The sequence below is a fragment of the Melanostigma gelatinosum genome (genome assembly GCF_949748355.1).
Source record: "Melanostigma gelatinosum genome assembly, chromosome: 3".
In the NCBI taxonomy this organism is placed as follows: domain Eukaryota; kingdom Metazoa; phylum Chordata; class Actinopteri; order Perciformes; family Zoarcidae; genus Melanostigma; species Melanostigma gelatinosum.
This window is the reverse complement of record NC_136636.1, coordinates 13,817,191-13,831,950: the sequence shown is the minus strand read 5'-3', so window position 1 is coordinate 13,831,950 and position 14,760 is coordinate 13,817,191. Positions and strand designations below refer to the sequence as shown.

Below are 14,760 nucleotides of genomic sequence, written 5' to 3'. Positions count from 1 at the left end.
CTCACGGCTTGCTCAAGAAAGTAGAGCGACTCGGATATAAAGGGATCATTGTTACTCTCAAGAGGAATACATATCGACAATGGCAAAAATGGCTGCGAAATTTTACGACCTCTCGGCCAAACTGTTAACGGGAGAAACGTTTAATTTCTCCTTCCTGCAGGGCAAAGTTGTCCTCATCGAGAACGTTGCGTCTCTCTGAGGTACGACCACCAGGGATTACACCCAGATGAACGAGCTCCACGACCGGTACGCCGGCAAGGGGCTCGTGATCCTGGGAGTGCCCTGTAACCAGTTTGGCCATCAGGTGAGGAAACAATGTTATATTCACCAGGTGTACTCTCTTCACTTTCAGGCATACTGGGGTTATTGTTAGCTTTTGTTTTTATTCGTTTTACATATTTTCCCGGAAACAATTATACAACAGCATACAGATATGTTGTTAATTATAATGAATTTGTAGGCTATTTTACTCAGGTGGAAGGAGTTTTGTTCCTGGTTTAAACTTGCTTTATATATCCAAGTTTACTGGCGGGTTTAAGGTTTTAGCTTGTCTTATATTTTGTCAATAAGTATCTGCTACAGCCACTAATTCAAGTTCATTCATATATTATCGAAACCAATAGATTAACATTTTGAAAGTGAACCTATAACTCAAGGACACGTTTTGCTGGTGAGGAATTGAGCTCCTTTGAGATGCAGTTTCAGCATTGAATGTTTAGGAAAGAGGCAATTGTGTTAGTGACCAAGCACAAGTTAAGTTCTTCCTTATTTAACTTATGCAACTTGTTCTGCTTCACAATTGTAATGCAGAGAATAAGCAATATGTCATTTATTAACTAAGTTTGTATGACAACAGTAGTGACTCCTTAATAGACTGTTACAGAAACGATTGATGAGCAGGAAGTTAAACCGTCTAGCGGGAAGGGCTCTTTCTGTTCAAGATAAAGAGATAAAGAAGACCGTGGAAACACAGCCTTAAACCAAAAGTAGGTTCGACTGGTTTACTGATCAGAACAGATATGGAAATAATAAAATCTATTAGCCATTCAATTGTTTCCAATTTCAAACCTGCAGTAAGTGGTATTGAAATTATGTTGGACTGCTGAAGTACAGAGAACCATTATTGTTCCATGACAATATCTGCGAACCACTTCCCTCATAAAACATTATGACGTAATACATGCCTGTATAGACATAATGCCATGTTGGACTTTATCAATGGGACTTCTTAGAGTGACCTGGACCTTTCTATTTTCCAAAATGTCACAATCACACTTATTGTTCTGATTAACCCTTTCAGGAGAACTGCAAGAACGAGGAAATCCTCATGTCTCTGAAGTATGTCCGTCCTGGAAATGGCTTTGAGCCAAAGTTTCAGCTCCTGGAGAAAGCAGATGTGAACGGGAAAGACGCCCACGCCCTGTTTGTGTTCCTGAGGGCAAAGCTGCCATTCCCCAGCGATGAGCCATCCGCCCTGATGAACGACCCCAAGCTGATCCTCTGGAGCCCGGTCAGCAGGACCGATGTGGCCTGGAACTTTGAGAAGTTCCTCATCGGGCCCGATGGAGTGCCATTCAAGCGCTACAGCAGGAAGATCCTCACCAGCGACATCGAGGGGGACATCAAGAAGCTCCTCAGCCAGGCAACCTAAACCGCCCGTCCGCCTCAGTGTTGTTCACCCACTTGTAGCAGCTCTTCTGCGCCACGTGTGTAACATGAGCTAATCACCTTTGGTGCTCATCGCTCCCCCCCCAAAGCTTCTGTAGATGGTGTGCAACACTTGTCCAGACCAGCTGTGCTCTCCTACATACGATGGCTGTGTTCTGCTCTTTTACAATATGAAGACATCCTCTGAAACCAAGTTAGTTGTGAGGAGGGTATCTGATGCAGAGTAAAAGCCTGAATGTTGTCAGCTGCTTTGTGTGTATGCAAAGCACAGCTGTGTTTTGATTTGTAATGAGGACCAATAAATTAATTTCTTTTCATCCATTTCCTGACTGTCTCTGTGAAATCATGGTACCAATATTTGATATTGTTCTTTTGAATATATATTTATGTCGACCTGCGCGATAAAGGCCGAATTTAGTCAGCATTTTTTTTTAGAACATGATCAAGTAAATGGGCAACATTGCCCATCGAGCACATCTGTAGGGAACCCTGGGTTTGTACCAACGGTGTGACTACTGTGCTGTTAGACGGCCAAAAGAAGAGTGCAGATCAGTTCATTTTGCAATCAAGTCAGCATTAACTCAAGGTTGCATCACGTGCCAATAAAACATCATTTTGCAATAGTTATTTCATAACAACCTCCAATGTTACGCCAGCTTTGTTGGTCACAGCTTTAATGTAAGCTTATTACAGTATATCTTTTGTGTAATTAGTGCAAACAAACCACTTTGTTGAGGCCTCCAGTCTTTATTGTACTTTGAATTCAAATATTCCTCAATTAAAAACAAATACTGTAGATATTGGCAATAAGATAAATATGACGACAATTTCTTTACACCTATATTCAATAGTCTTATTTACAGGTCTTCGGTTCATTTTTGAATTTGAATTGTTTGAAAGAGGATAAACAAGATCCGCTGCGTTCGGCAGCTGGATTTTGTTTTCAACTAAGTATATGCAAATATGATGTAAAGCTTTTCAAGGCATAGGCTTAAATTATTATATTTAGGTAGTAATCTCTGAAAGACTTGATGAGCGGGACCAACCAGCAAAAAGGGCACTTGGAGGTCCTTATCAACATGCTGTAATGCGACAAAGTACAGAACTTATGCCACAGAACAAGACTTACAGGAATAGATCCATGAAGTACTAACTGCCATCTGGTTTCACCCAAAGACCCTCGAGGCCGAGTAGAAGTAAATGCGTTTCATACCCACTCAGAGTTATACACCCGTTATAAGAGCTTCCTGGGGTACTTGTGTCTGTAAAGAGACAACAAAGGGATTCTTCTCTTACGCCACCAACAGAGACAGTGTGGCTTTATTTTACTTGACAGCTGAGTGGTGTACTGTGATCACTGGAAGCAAATGGCTGCACTCAGTCAAGGTACTGCTGCCCTGACCCCATCTGATGACACGTGTAGAGTGTTCCCAATGACAGGGAGCAAGTTCAAGCTTCATCAAGAAGAGCACCGCTTTTATACTACTTTATTTTGCTTCACTCAGTGTGCTTTTAGGATATCAAATAACAAAAGCCATTTCAATACAGCGCTGCATTAATGTACAAGACTAATGAGGACAAGCCATAGCAGGTGAGCCAGGGGTCTGATCAGACAGCAATCAAAATATGCTTATAAGACACATTCAAATGATCTGGAAGTGTATGACAGACCATAGCCCTTAATGCTACGGCCAAATCATACAATCCTGTGATCTCTTGATGCACCACAAGCAGGTAGGTCATGTACTCATGAAGAATTCAAAGTGACCCCTTCTTTAGGCAGGTTGCAGGAATCAAAAGGCCGCTTTTGCATCGTCATTACAAAAAAAAAAACGATAATAAAAATCGTGAGCAGGGTGAGACTCCTCTCATAAGTTTAGGGTCTGAGAGGCAGCGGAGCCCATTCCGTGCATCATAGAACAAAACAAAAAGAAAGATGGATGAACAAGAGCAAGAAAAACTGGTTCTGCCACAAATCATCACGAGACATCCCCTCTGTGGTTTAGATTGCAACACAGATCTGGCAGCCCGGCTGCACAACTGCCTATCAGTGACTCACTCTACGCAGGTGGAATAAGGTCACAGGACTCTTTCAACAAGCATGGCATGTATTGTTCTGTGTACACATCACACTGTCACGGGTCTGCATTTCCCTCAGCACAGCAAGATCATCAGAGATACATCTCGGCACAATGCCAGTATCCTGCTAATGGCTTAACAGTTGATATATTTTAATCATAAGAACCTTGGTACGCTTTGGTTGAAACAACATGTGCATTTGGCTTCTTTTTTTAATATTTCTGACAGAAACATTTGTTTATCTACGCATTTGAGGGCACTGCTAACATTCTGTTCATCCAGTGAGAGGATCTCTATCCGTACTCCTCTTTAGTTCCAGACTAGTAAACTATGATCAGAAATCAGTCGGCCATCTGCTGCAAGGAAGAAGTCTCTCAGGTCACTCTTCTGACGAGGCCGTTGGCTCGAGGTGACAACATTCGAGACAGAAATCAAATAAAATACGGGGAAGGTGGGGTTAATAATGTTAAGTCTGTGGAGTCCTCTGTCACTAAAGTAGCTTTGTGTGTGCGTCCGAGTGTCTCTATTTGCCATATATATGTTTCAGTGCGTGTCCCTTCGCATAAGGGCTCCTCAGTTTGTGTCCATGTGGTCATCGGCTGCTTCCGGGGCTCCTCCCAGTGAGGCCGAAGGCTGAGGTTTGGAGGGGGCTTCCTCGTCTCTGCGCTGATAGAACAGCACATAGGCTGCTTTAGTCTGCGTGGGGCAACAAGGACAGGGTTACACTACAGCAACAGGGACACTCGACACCAAGGACAGAAAGCCGAGAGGGCTGAGAGCTTATCTGAGTCACACATCAGTCAATGACAGAAAGACATCACCAAAGACTGCATCTCTGGAGGCATTCACGTACAGGACACCTGTACACACAACATTTATGAACATTAAAGAGTCACAACTCACCACAATCTGGTCCTCTGAGGCAGAGGAGACGCTGCTGTCATCAAAATAATACCACTTTCCATCCACTTTGTTCTTGCCGTAAGCTGTGTCTGTAAGAAAATAAGTGTTAAACAAACAGCTGTTCAGTTCATTTGTTTATCTAGGAAGAGATAAACAAACTCACACCTGTTTACTGTGAAGGGACAAAGCAAACAATGAGTCCACAGAGAAAGAAGATGCACGAGACACTTTGCCGTGTTAAAATGTAACTGATTAGAGTCCATGGAGACACATTGGTTGCTCAGCAGACCAGCTGTGGACTCATGTTGTGTGCATGTTTTAAGACAAACAAAAAGAACAAGAGAGGGAATTTATTACCAGCTGAAAACATAATAGTTGTATGTTAAAATAAGCTCTTCATGATATGTTGATGTGGAGTGATATTGGCCTGTGATTTCCAAAGTGTCACAAGCGATTAAAATGACAGTGGACTTACAGTGACCGCCTCCCATTCCTCCATAGTGGTTTGACACGGCAATGAGGTCATATACGTAGGGGCCGGCCTTCGGGTCGCACACAAACTCGGACATGTCCAGATCCCTGACAAAGAACAGATCTTCAGTCACAGGGAAATAAAATGGCATTTCCACCGCACTGAAAGTCTTAAAGTCACATTCAATGTATAACACAGCATTGGGCCGCTTGTTATTAACCTTAGTGAGCACGAGTCAGCTGCTTTTAAAAGCAAGTCACGAGTCGATATGTGTTGCACACATAAAACACAGACAGATAGCTGCAACTTCTCCATTTGTACCGGGTTAATGACTCTCTGCTGTGAAAGGCTACCAGTGAAAGTTTTATGAGTAACACAACTAAAACAGATAAGGACGGTTAGGACACGGGCATATTGATGCCAGTTCTCTGAGGCAACAGTCTATTTCTTCAAAGTACAATAAATACAGTATTTCCTTATTCAGACCTCAGGTCACTTTGTCTCAGGCTACAGCTCCCCCTAGTGGAACAGTGCCACCGATCCTGCACTGTCTCACAACACTATTCTTAAAATATGAGTAACATAATGTGCATCCACAACCTTTGTCACAACCTGATCCGTATTTAGTAGCACTTGGTCACCAAAATCTATAACATGGCTTTTCTTAAGAAATGCTTAACTAATGTTAATGATTAACAAAGAAAGGAACTTTCAGTAATCAGGTATTGTCATAATGCTCAGCGCTGATACAATGTGAATCAATCTAAACACTTAAAAAGAGGAGACTGTCCATCTTCAGAGGGGACCTCTTCTCAGGACATCTGGAACTACGATAAAGACCCATCAGTGCCTTTTCTCATGGTCAGACTAAAGCATTGCCCTTAAATGTGTCCACAATAATGTTAATGAGCAATACTGCCTCCTGCATACCTGATGGGAAAGTCCACCACTGTGTCCAGCTTGTCCCTCCAACACCGGTTGTAGGAGAACCGCTTTAGATGAACGACCAGAACGCGTGGCAGCGACCACAAGTCAAACTTTTTCGTGGCCTGTTGGTGTTTCTTACATGTTGGACAATACCTGCATAAAAAAAACCAGATTATATTTATATGACAAAGATGGAGACACGAGTGGTGGTTTGACACTGAACTAGGCTGCAGTTGTGAGCCCTTACCATGGGTCGTGTTCTCCAAGTGTCTCCATTGTTGTAAAGAGCTCGGTGCATTCCGTCAGGGCCACGGTGGCTTTCTTCTTCTGCGCCTGCAGCATACTCTCGTGCTTCTCATAGGCCTACACACAATATTCACACAGATATAAATAGGCTGTTTGCATGTCTGGTCACAGGATTTAATCTGCCGACTATCAACCTACTGACCTCTGCTTCCTGCTCATCGTAGCACAGCTTCTTTGATGCTGCGTCCCAGTCGATGGCCACCGTGGAATGTGCTGCAGAGAGGAAGAGGCTCTGTCAACACAAAGGGGCTTCGAAAAATAAAACGAACAATTGTAAGTTCAAAAAGATTAGCACTGACGATTAAGTTTGAGGACATTTCCATCACAGGGCAGCGGGCTGATGTTAGCTGTGCCATAAGAGTTGACGATGCTGAAAGTGAAGAGCTTGGCTGGTGAAGAGCGCTGCTTGGCTGAGTCTCCTTTAGACCCATTTTCCAAGTCAGAGGTCTCTTCGTCATCCTCTTCAGACTGGCCATTCTCTGGCTCTGGACTCACCTGGTGGTCCATGGTCTCCTCCTCACCTGAACAGAAAACAATGAAATCTCATTACTTTGCAGTTCTTTGCATGGCTGATCAATGTTTCCTTTGAATTTAGTGAATCTTGGATAATTACCATCATACAACCCATTAGTTTCATTGCAGGTCCCTGAGTGGTTGCTGCCGTTACTGGAGCTGGTACTGCACGAGGCCCCGTCTGACAGGGGGCTGCCACAGCCCCCCAGGCCGGCATTGAGACTAGACGATGTGGAACATTCAGGAGCCTGGCTGCAGCTGGCAACGGTCGCTGAGGCCGATGCCGGGGCCGAAAACGATGCTGAGGCCGAAGACGATGCTGAGGCTGGGGCCGAAGACGATGCTGGGGCCGATGCCGAGGTCGATGTCGAGGTCGAGGTCGATGCCGAGGTCGATGCCGATGCCCTGCTTTCACTGTTAGGGCCCTGGGATTGTTTTACATAGCGCCTGCAGCATGGAACAGAGGAGATACGTGAACCACCAAATACACACAGAACTCGCTTTTTTTTTTATTGCCATGTTGTTTCCCTCCTTTCTATCCACACAGTAGGTCCTTACCCAATTCTCTCTAGGATCTTGTCGTAGAGAACGTCTGCTATGAGGTTGTGTCTGGGCACGGTGATGAGTAAAGGCTGGCCAAACAGCATGGTGCTTGAGGAACTTCCTGCATGCTTGGAGTGGCACTCCCTGAAATAGACAGGCAGGTTCATCCTCTCGCTGTCCTCTTCCTGTACCTCATACCTGCAAAGAGCAACAACACAAACACACACATTACACACACGTATTTTAAATTACTGATGACCACAGTATGGAGTACATACTATGCACATCGTATGCTAGGCCCAGTCTTTAGTAGAGGCTCTTAAAGCACCGGACAACTAGAATTAAAGCCTTGCAGTTAAATGCCTCCACCAACCAGTCATGTTGCAGTTTACTTCTAGGATGGAAGTACGACTCAACTTCATCATGTTTTCCTATTAGACTTGTGTGAAATTGTCATAATAAACACACGAATTCTTGTGTTATGACAAAAAATATGTTTTGTGGCTTTTGACCCACAAATTATAATCAGTTATTTCTTACATGAAAGTTACATTTGTGCCAAATTTAAAGAAATTTCCCAAAATATCCCTTTCACGAGAATAGACAGTGACATACATACGTACCGACAACATATAAAACAAATCAAAAAATAAGAAAGCTAAGCTCGCAAGCACTCGTGGAGCTTTTTACCCCCGAAAAAGGCAGATGACCGCAAGGTCCCATTCATTTCATAATGGGAATTTGGGTTGTGATATTTAAACAATCCATGTTTCAATAGGGAAGTAAAAGCCTCTCGTCTGCTGAGAGAGCTCCAGTGAAGCGCACAGTGAGAGGCCGGATGGCTCGCTAGCGACCCCTGCAGGCGCTTCAAATACAACTACAGCATGAAACAGTGGCCGCAGTGACTCACTGAAGACAACAATACTTACACAAAGATGTCATCTTTTTCCATGATTTGGTTGAGACCATCATCCCGTCTATAGATTTTATGGAACCTATGGTTGTAAACGTCAGCCACCACCATCTAGACAGAGAAGTAAATGGCAAAGTTAGCACATATTTCCATTTCAACCCAGAGCAAAGAAAATGTAACAGTTCTCACGTTTTCCTGAGGGAATCCACAGAGTTTGGACAAGGCGCTGCACAGGTCTGTCACTGCTCCCAGTTTGGGGACCACCACTCGATACTGTAAGACAAAGAAGAACATAAAGTGATATTATGATCACGTACAAAGCAAACTCGGTTCTTAAAAACTGGAGTGCTAGTATTAGTAATGGGGTATTATTTATCATTTTTGTAGGTGTTCCAAGTCTAGAGCTAGAACTCTAGTTCCACCTCACCTGTGTGGGTCTGGACTGAGGGTCTGACCGCACCAGGAACACCTCCATAGTCCGGTCCTTCTTCATGGGCAGAGGCAGTGTGAGGTAGCAGAATGGGTCAAAGGTTACAGACACCATGGAGCACTCTGGGCACACCAGAGTGGATTTGAAGAGGCCGTGGAAAATATCAACTATAATAGAGTCGTTGCGCAAGCGGTGGTTCGTCCAGGCTTCCTTTGCGACGATCTGTAATTCCACAAACAACCGGGAAAGACTTTCATTTGATGACCTTTTAAAGCCTCTGAAAGAAAAGGTGTAACTAGATATTGTTCCGTAATTCATTGAAGCATAGTAGATCAAAGCACACAATATGCTGCTTCATAATAAAAACCTATGCTATGTCTTGCAGCTCAGTCAATCTCTATGAAATTTAAAGCCAATTTCAGGAATCAAAACACAACAAAGCCAGGAATGCTGCGAGTATAAATATTTAAGCAGCGTCATATTGCGGCACCAGAATGAGTCTTTGCAGGTTTTAGTTTCCCTTTTCTTTTTCCATTTCTATGTCTGCTCCATACCTCGTCTGGACGGCCCTCTGCATCCTTCAGGGCCAGATAAGGCTTCTTCTTGACGCGGTTTAGATCTTCATGGAGCCCGTCGAGCAGGAAAGCCAACAGCTCCTGGGAGTCCTGCTGCTGGTAGCCCGAAAACTGGGGGGCAAAACATCCGACCTGGGTCTGGGGGAAAAAGAAAGGTGAATTTTGTTTGTACCTTTAAGATTATGAATGGATAACTGATATGTAAAACATTCTCTTCAGAGGAAGTTGTTTTAACAGGACTCACTTTGAAGGTGCGTGGGGCCACGTAGCTGCTGCGGCTCAGCCACATCTGCTTCACTAGATCTGCGTAGGCCTCTGCGATCTCCCCCCTCATTCCCAGCGGATTCTCCCGGTTAATCTCTGCCTCGTACTGGTCATTGAGGAAGTATTCTGTGAGTGGAGATGCATTGCTCAGGCACTGGAAGAAGAGGAATCATAGATGGATAGTGTGAACATGAAACCCAAAAGACTGTCAACTGACTTTTTCTGAACGGAAGTTGGATCTGTGGCGTTACTGGATGTTTTTTTACCTGGAGGGCAGAGTTCATGAAGCATGTGTTGCCCAAATTACTGAGACCACACAGGCCGGGCTGTGACTGTGACTCTCTGTAGTTGTAGGAGGAGCTGTATGAATTGTAGCCCCCCAATCTGTTGGAAGAGAAGACGCAGTGTTGTGATGAAGCCATGTGTGTTTAAACAGGACATTCAGATATGGTACCTGGATAAAAGAGAACATGTTACTACCACCTGTCATGCGTACCTCTATGAATTGACAACAAGGAATATTGCCACGCTGTCACCACCACACTCTCGTCCTCATTTAGAATACTACCCAAAAACTCACGATCATGCAACATTTTAAATAACTGAATTATGTTGTGTCTAATTAAAAGAAGTCTCTATGACATGTGCAAATTCAGTCTAATTTTCCATCTTTTATTTTGAGTGTATTTTGAATATCAAATTGTGTCTCTAGCATGCACAGTTAGTCACAAGTAATCAACTCTTCAGTAATCCCACTGAGCTGTAGGTAGCAGAGAACTCCAGAAAGAGCAAATGCAAGCAGCTTAAGGCCAGAATGTGTTTTACAGTAAGCAAAGCACGATAAGGGACCCATGCTGCAACAACACAGTTACAGTGCACCCTTTATTACATGTTCTTCACTATGCAATATGATTAACTTCATGCTGATACAGCACTGTAGTGTTCGTACATATTCGATACCAGCTCGCCTTTACATGGGTGTTGACTTGCATTGCTTTTCTGGGTGTTGCATTTAAAAGCAAACAAAAAACACCCAAAACAAATTTACAAATGAAAGACTGACAAACTTGAAACAACGAAAAGAAAAGAACGAATGACATTATGGGAAGAGGGAAAGAACATACTTTGAATTCCGTGGTGTGCAACAGAAGATGAATTATCTGTTAAAGACCTCGTGGTCTGATGGAGGTCTGGAGGAGCTGAACTGAATCAATAAATGTCGTAAATGCGAGAGTAGTGTGCGGGACTGTCCTTTTAATCTCCTCTACAAAACACCTGCATGAGAAACATTTGATGTGCAAGTTCCATCACAACATACAATGAGTCTTTTGCAGATGTAACAACTGAATACCACAGGAGCTGAGGAAGCAAGTGGTACAAAAGAACAGTAAGTTGGTGCCACATAACGCACACAGTAAATGTGCACTAGAGGTACACACTCTGTGCATGGAGGAAAAGGTGACGGGGGGATAAATCAGAAAAGGACACTTGCCTGTTACCAGAGGATGTGCTGTTGTTAAGTGTGTAGCCAGGGCTACAGCTGCTGTCTCCATTGGTTACTGTTGAGGAGATACTGGCTGTTGAGTTGGAGGAGAGTTTTGGGGAGGTAGTGAAATTCCTGGATGGGGTCGTACTGGATCTGGTGAGCAAGAGCAAGACCGTGTTTAACGTTTGTTAAAAAAAATACTGACCTACATTTAATGTTTGGATATATATTTGATGTATATATTAAATGCTCTAAAACTACTAGGATATCATTTATATTCCTACAGGCTTTTACAGAATGACAAAACAAACAAGATATTTGGTTACTTGGGATGGGAGGCCTGTCTGGGCCACGTGCCATCCTCATTCTTCCGCTCAATCACAAGCACCTGTGGGAAAACAAGCTGGTTGAGAGCCAAGCCGGCAAAACTGACCTTCATGTCAGAGCTATCATGTCTCGGGCTTGAATTAACACTAGCGTGTGTCGAGTGCTGCCACCTTCAGCAGCTGGAGGTGGGACCATCAACTGCACTTACTTCGATGTTTAAGTCTGTTTTTTAGCTTTAATTTGCAGTTTTACGAAAATAGCTGCTGTGATGAATTGAAACTTTGTCTCTCACCTTTCACATTGCATACTTGTGACTATAGTGTACATGAGTATGGGCACAGTAGCATGAACACTTACAAGTTAATGTAACTTAATGAAATAGTATTGAACAGTGAAACCTCCTTTTCAAAGATCATTTTGTTGATGGGAATGTCACAGAGGTATTAGCTTACCTCTACAGTAACTGATATTCCACATAGTTTTGTATTGTATGCATAGTTAATATATTGTATTGCAAGAGACTCTTACAGTGCATGTTGTTCTGTACCATGCCAGTAAATGAATTATGTATGCACGGTGAGTACCAGTACACTGCTGGGCCGTGGTGTTCTTCAAAGGAAATGAGGAGTCTATTGGTAATCTGAAGGGTATTTGAATACCACAGCTGTACCTACCTGCCCCTGGAAGAGACCAGCATCCTGTACAGTGCTGTCTGGCTTGTTCAGCTGCTCGTAGGTGTTGCTCATGTATTTGTTCCAGAGCCGTGTCTCCTTCTCTGATGAGATATTGAACAGTGTTCTCATCTCCTTCTCTATAGTGTCTGAAAAGAAGGGATTTGCGAGGCTTGATTATTATCTTTCCTGCTTATTTATTACACAAAACACATTTAATGACTGACAAAGTATGATATTTCCAGTTGTGTAGGTAGCACATTTATCTCGTCATTTTCAATGCAAAGAGGAATCCATAGAAACTCCTGTCAGCCCTCACCTATAGTATCAGCTTTACTGAAATGACGCGTAACAACATTGTCCATGTTGTCATTCTCACACAAGTTCAGCTCCAGCAAATAGACCTCCACCTTACAGTGCTTGACAAACATGCCATGCTCAACAACCTGGGGAAGAACGAAGACATTTAAGAACCCAAACCACAAGCGAATGGTCAAGTAAAAAAGAAAATCCTCAACAGCGTTACCTTCCTGACGATGGGTCTCTGGCACTCAAGACAGCCGTACCAGCTGACAAGCTTTTTCCATGCCTCAGTGGGTACAAGGACATAGTCCAGCTCATCGATAAGGTGCTCTTTCAGGGACTGAGTCTCCTGGTCTTTAAGGAAACAATAACAAAAAGGATGACTAGAGGCTGTACCGCGCGTTTAATCTCTATGTGGGATGTGTGCTGTTCTCAAGAGCAAGCAAAGCCCAATAGATGTTTGTTTACAGATGAAGGTTTTACCTGAGAAAAGCCCGGAGTTATCAATTGGTCCTGGATAGAGGCTACGTTCTCCCACATTGTACATGTCCCAGCTGTCAAATCCAACATACTTCTTCCACTGTTTGAACCACCGGCTGTCTATTAGATACCTAAAACAAATAAGTTTGGAACAGTTAATAACAAACACATCACACTTTGAAAGACACTCGATCCTTTCTTCTGAACCTGTAAGACTTATACTTCATAAAGCATTTTTGGTCACCTAATATGTTTATGATATGGCGCAAGGACAGGACCGAGAGGTGATACATGGGATTTGGACAGACATTGTACCAAGTCCTATGTTAACCCAGAAAATTATGCAATACCAAACTGCCTTGGCATATGCAGCTATTGCAACAGAAAGTTAGTTTAACTTAATCTCCTCCAGTTAGTAGACTTCTTAGCAAGCATTCACATAATACGATGTTAGGGTCATAGAAGTCAGTGAAAATCAATGCTTCACATAAGTGTGTCAATCATAGTGAGGTGTAAGATCTTTGCCCTTTGACCTGAGGTTAACTTCCCCAAGCTATAAAACAGTGTAAATACGCTTGTGGAAAATCTTACATTTCAGCGTGAACGCCATGGGATAGAAGTCCATTTTTATTTAGTGATACTGCAGTATCGTGAAACACTTTATAGGCATTAACTGACTTTCAACAACTATATGACATGTTGTTAGCTCAGTAGCTAGTAGCTGATAGTCAATAAACGGTGGCCCATTTCTACAGAAGGCTATTTAAATTCTTGCTTATCTCACATTTCTCTGTTGAAAAATGTAATAGTGAAACCTCTTTAAAAACAACTCGCTGCATTGTACCCGGGCGGTCTTTCGGATCTGAAACATTGTAGCAAACACCGGAAGCTGGCCGGTTAAGAAACCTGTGAGACAACTTCAACGTCAGTACAAGCAGGCAACGACTCGCAAAATAATCCTGTCAACGGGCCCATTTCCTGATACCTAACGTTAGTTATCCAACAACGAGCCGGTCTGACTGGCAAATAAACTCACCATCTGAATCCAGGGCCTATTCTACCAGCCGACAAGCTACCACATCAGACAACGTCACTTAAGTTGTCACAAACCCGACATTAACATTTACAAATGACCCACTTAGTCATGCTAGTTTCGTTGTATACAACCAACGTTCATATCTGTTACTACAGGCACCATGGAAATATTTAAGTCGAGCTGGCTAGCAGCTAGCGGGCTAACTTGTTAAACGTTAGCTGGACAAAGTATCGGTAGCACAGCAGCTTTCGATTTCAGACTAGCAACCGTTGGTTCCGTTAGCATGCTAGCTTTAGCATGTTAGCATTTCCTGTTTCTCACTAGCTAACGTTAGCTAGCAAACGCTAGCTGAAAATACACAGGTACCGTTGGCCGTGGACGATTCTTACCATTCGTCGCCCTTTCTCAGAGTAGTCTTCAAAAGTGACCCGATAGTCTGTTTCTGATTTTCGGTTGAAGGGGTTGGCATTTGTGCGGCTACCGGCTCCGAGTCGGAGTCTGCCGCGCCACCCGGCTCGGGTCCGCCTCCCTCGGCCATCATGTAGCGAGTGTGCCGGTCTCGTGAACGCGCGAACGGAAGAGGCGCATACTCGGCTTGTGCGAGCTTCAGAGCTCTGCTCGGGGAAACGTTCTTCCTCTACGGTCAGTGACGTTGCACAATCGAGTAGAGCTGCTGTAGCACCCCAATGTGAGTGCTCTGGCATCGCCAGTAAATCACAGAGGAGTCATATAGCAATGTGTCTGAGGCCAGCAGTGTACCAATAGGGCTACTAAAAGAAAAACATCCTTGTATTATTATGTCCTCATAACATCAACAAACCCCCGTAGATAGCCTGACGGATGACGTTTGCTTGCGTCGGAGTG

The 14,760-nt window shown here is 43.5% G+C and overlaps 2 protein-coding genes across 2 annotated transcripts; one reads left to right on the top strand and one right to left on the bottom strand.

Annotated features, from left to right (window-relative positions):
- Positions 1–37: 37 nt before the first annotated feature.
- gpx1b (glutathione peroxidase 1b) lies at positions 38–1,989 on the top strand. The gene is made up of 2 exons (XM_079296434.1): positions 38–304; positions 1,301–1,989. The coding sequence occupies exons 1-2, from the start codon at positions 80–82 to the stop codon at positions 1,649–1,651; spliced, it is 576 nt and encodes a 191-aa protein (XP_079152560.1). The 5' UTR covers positions 38–79; the 3' UTR covers positions 1,652–1,989.
- Positions 1,990–3,941: 1,952 nt separating this feature from the next.
- usp4 (ubiquitin specific peptidase 4 (proto-oncogene)) lies at positions 3,942–14,437 on the bottom strand (the record flags this gene model as incomplete). Its single annotated transcript, XM_079266475.1, has 22 exons — positions 3,942–4,443; positions 4,651–4,739; positions 5,126–5,229; positions 6,053–6,202; positions 6,297–6,412; positions 6,498–6,568; positions 6,655–6,876; positions 6,969–7,315; positions 7,427–7,609; positions 8,341–8,435; positions 8,514–8,597; positions 8,752–8,976; positions 9,309–9,467; positions 9,574–9,747; positions 9,860–9,977; positions 11,086–11,232; positions 11,406–11,467; positions 12,081–12,226; positions 12,397–12,523; positions 12,604–12,734; positions 12,864–12,991; positions 14,286–14,437. The coding sequence occupies 22 exons, from the start codon at positions 14,435–14,437 to the stop codon at positions 4,321–4,323; spliced, it is 3,153 nt and encodes a 1,050-aa protein (XP_079122601.1). The 3' UTR covers positions 3,942–4,320.
- Between the last annotated feature and the right edge of the window lie 323 nt (positions 14,438–14,760).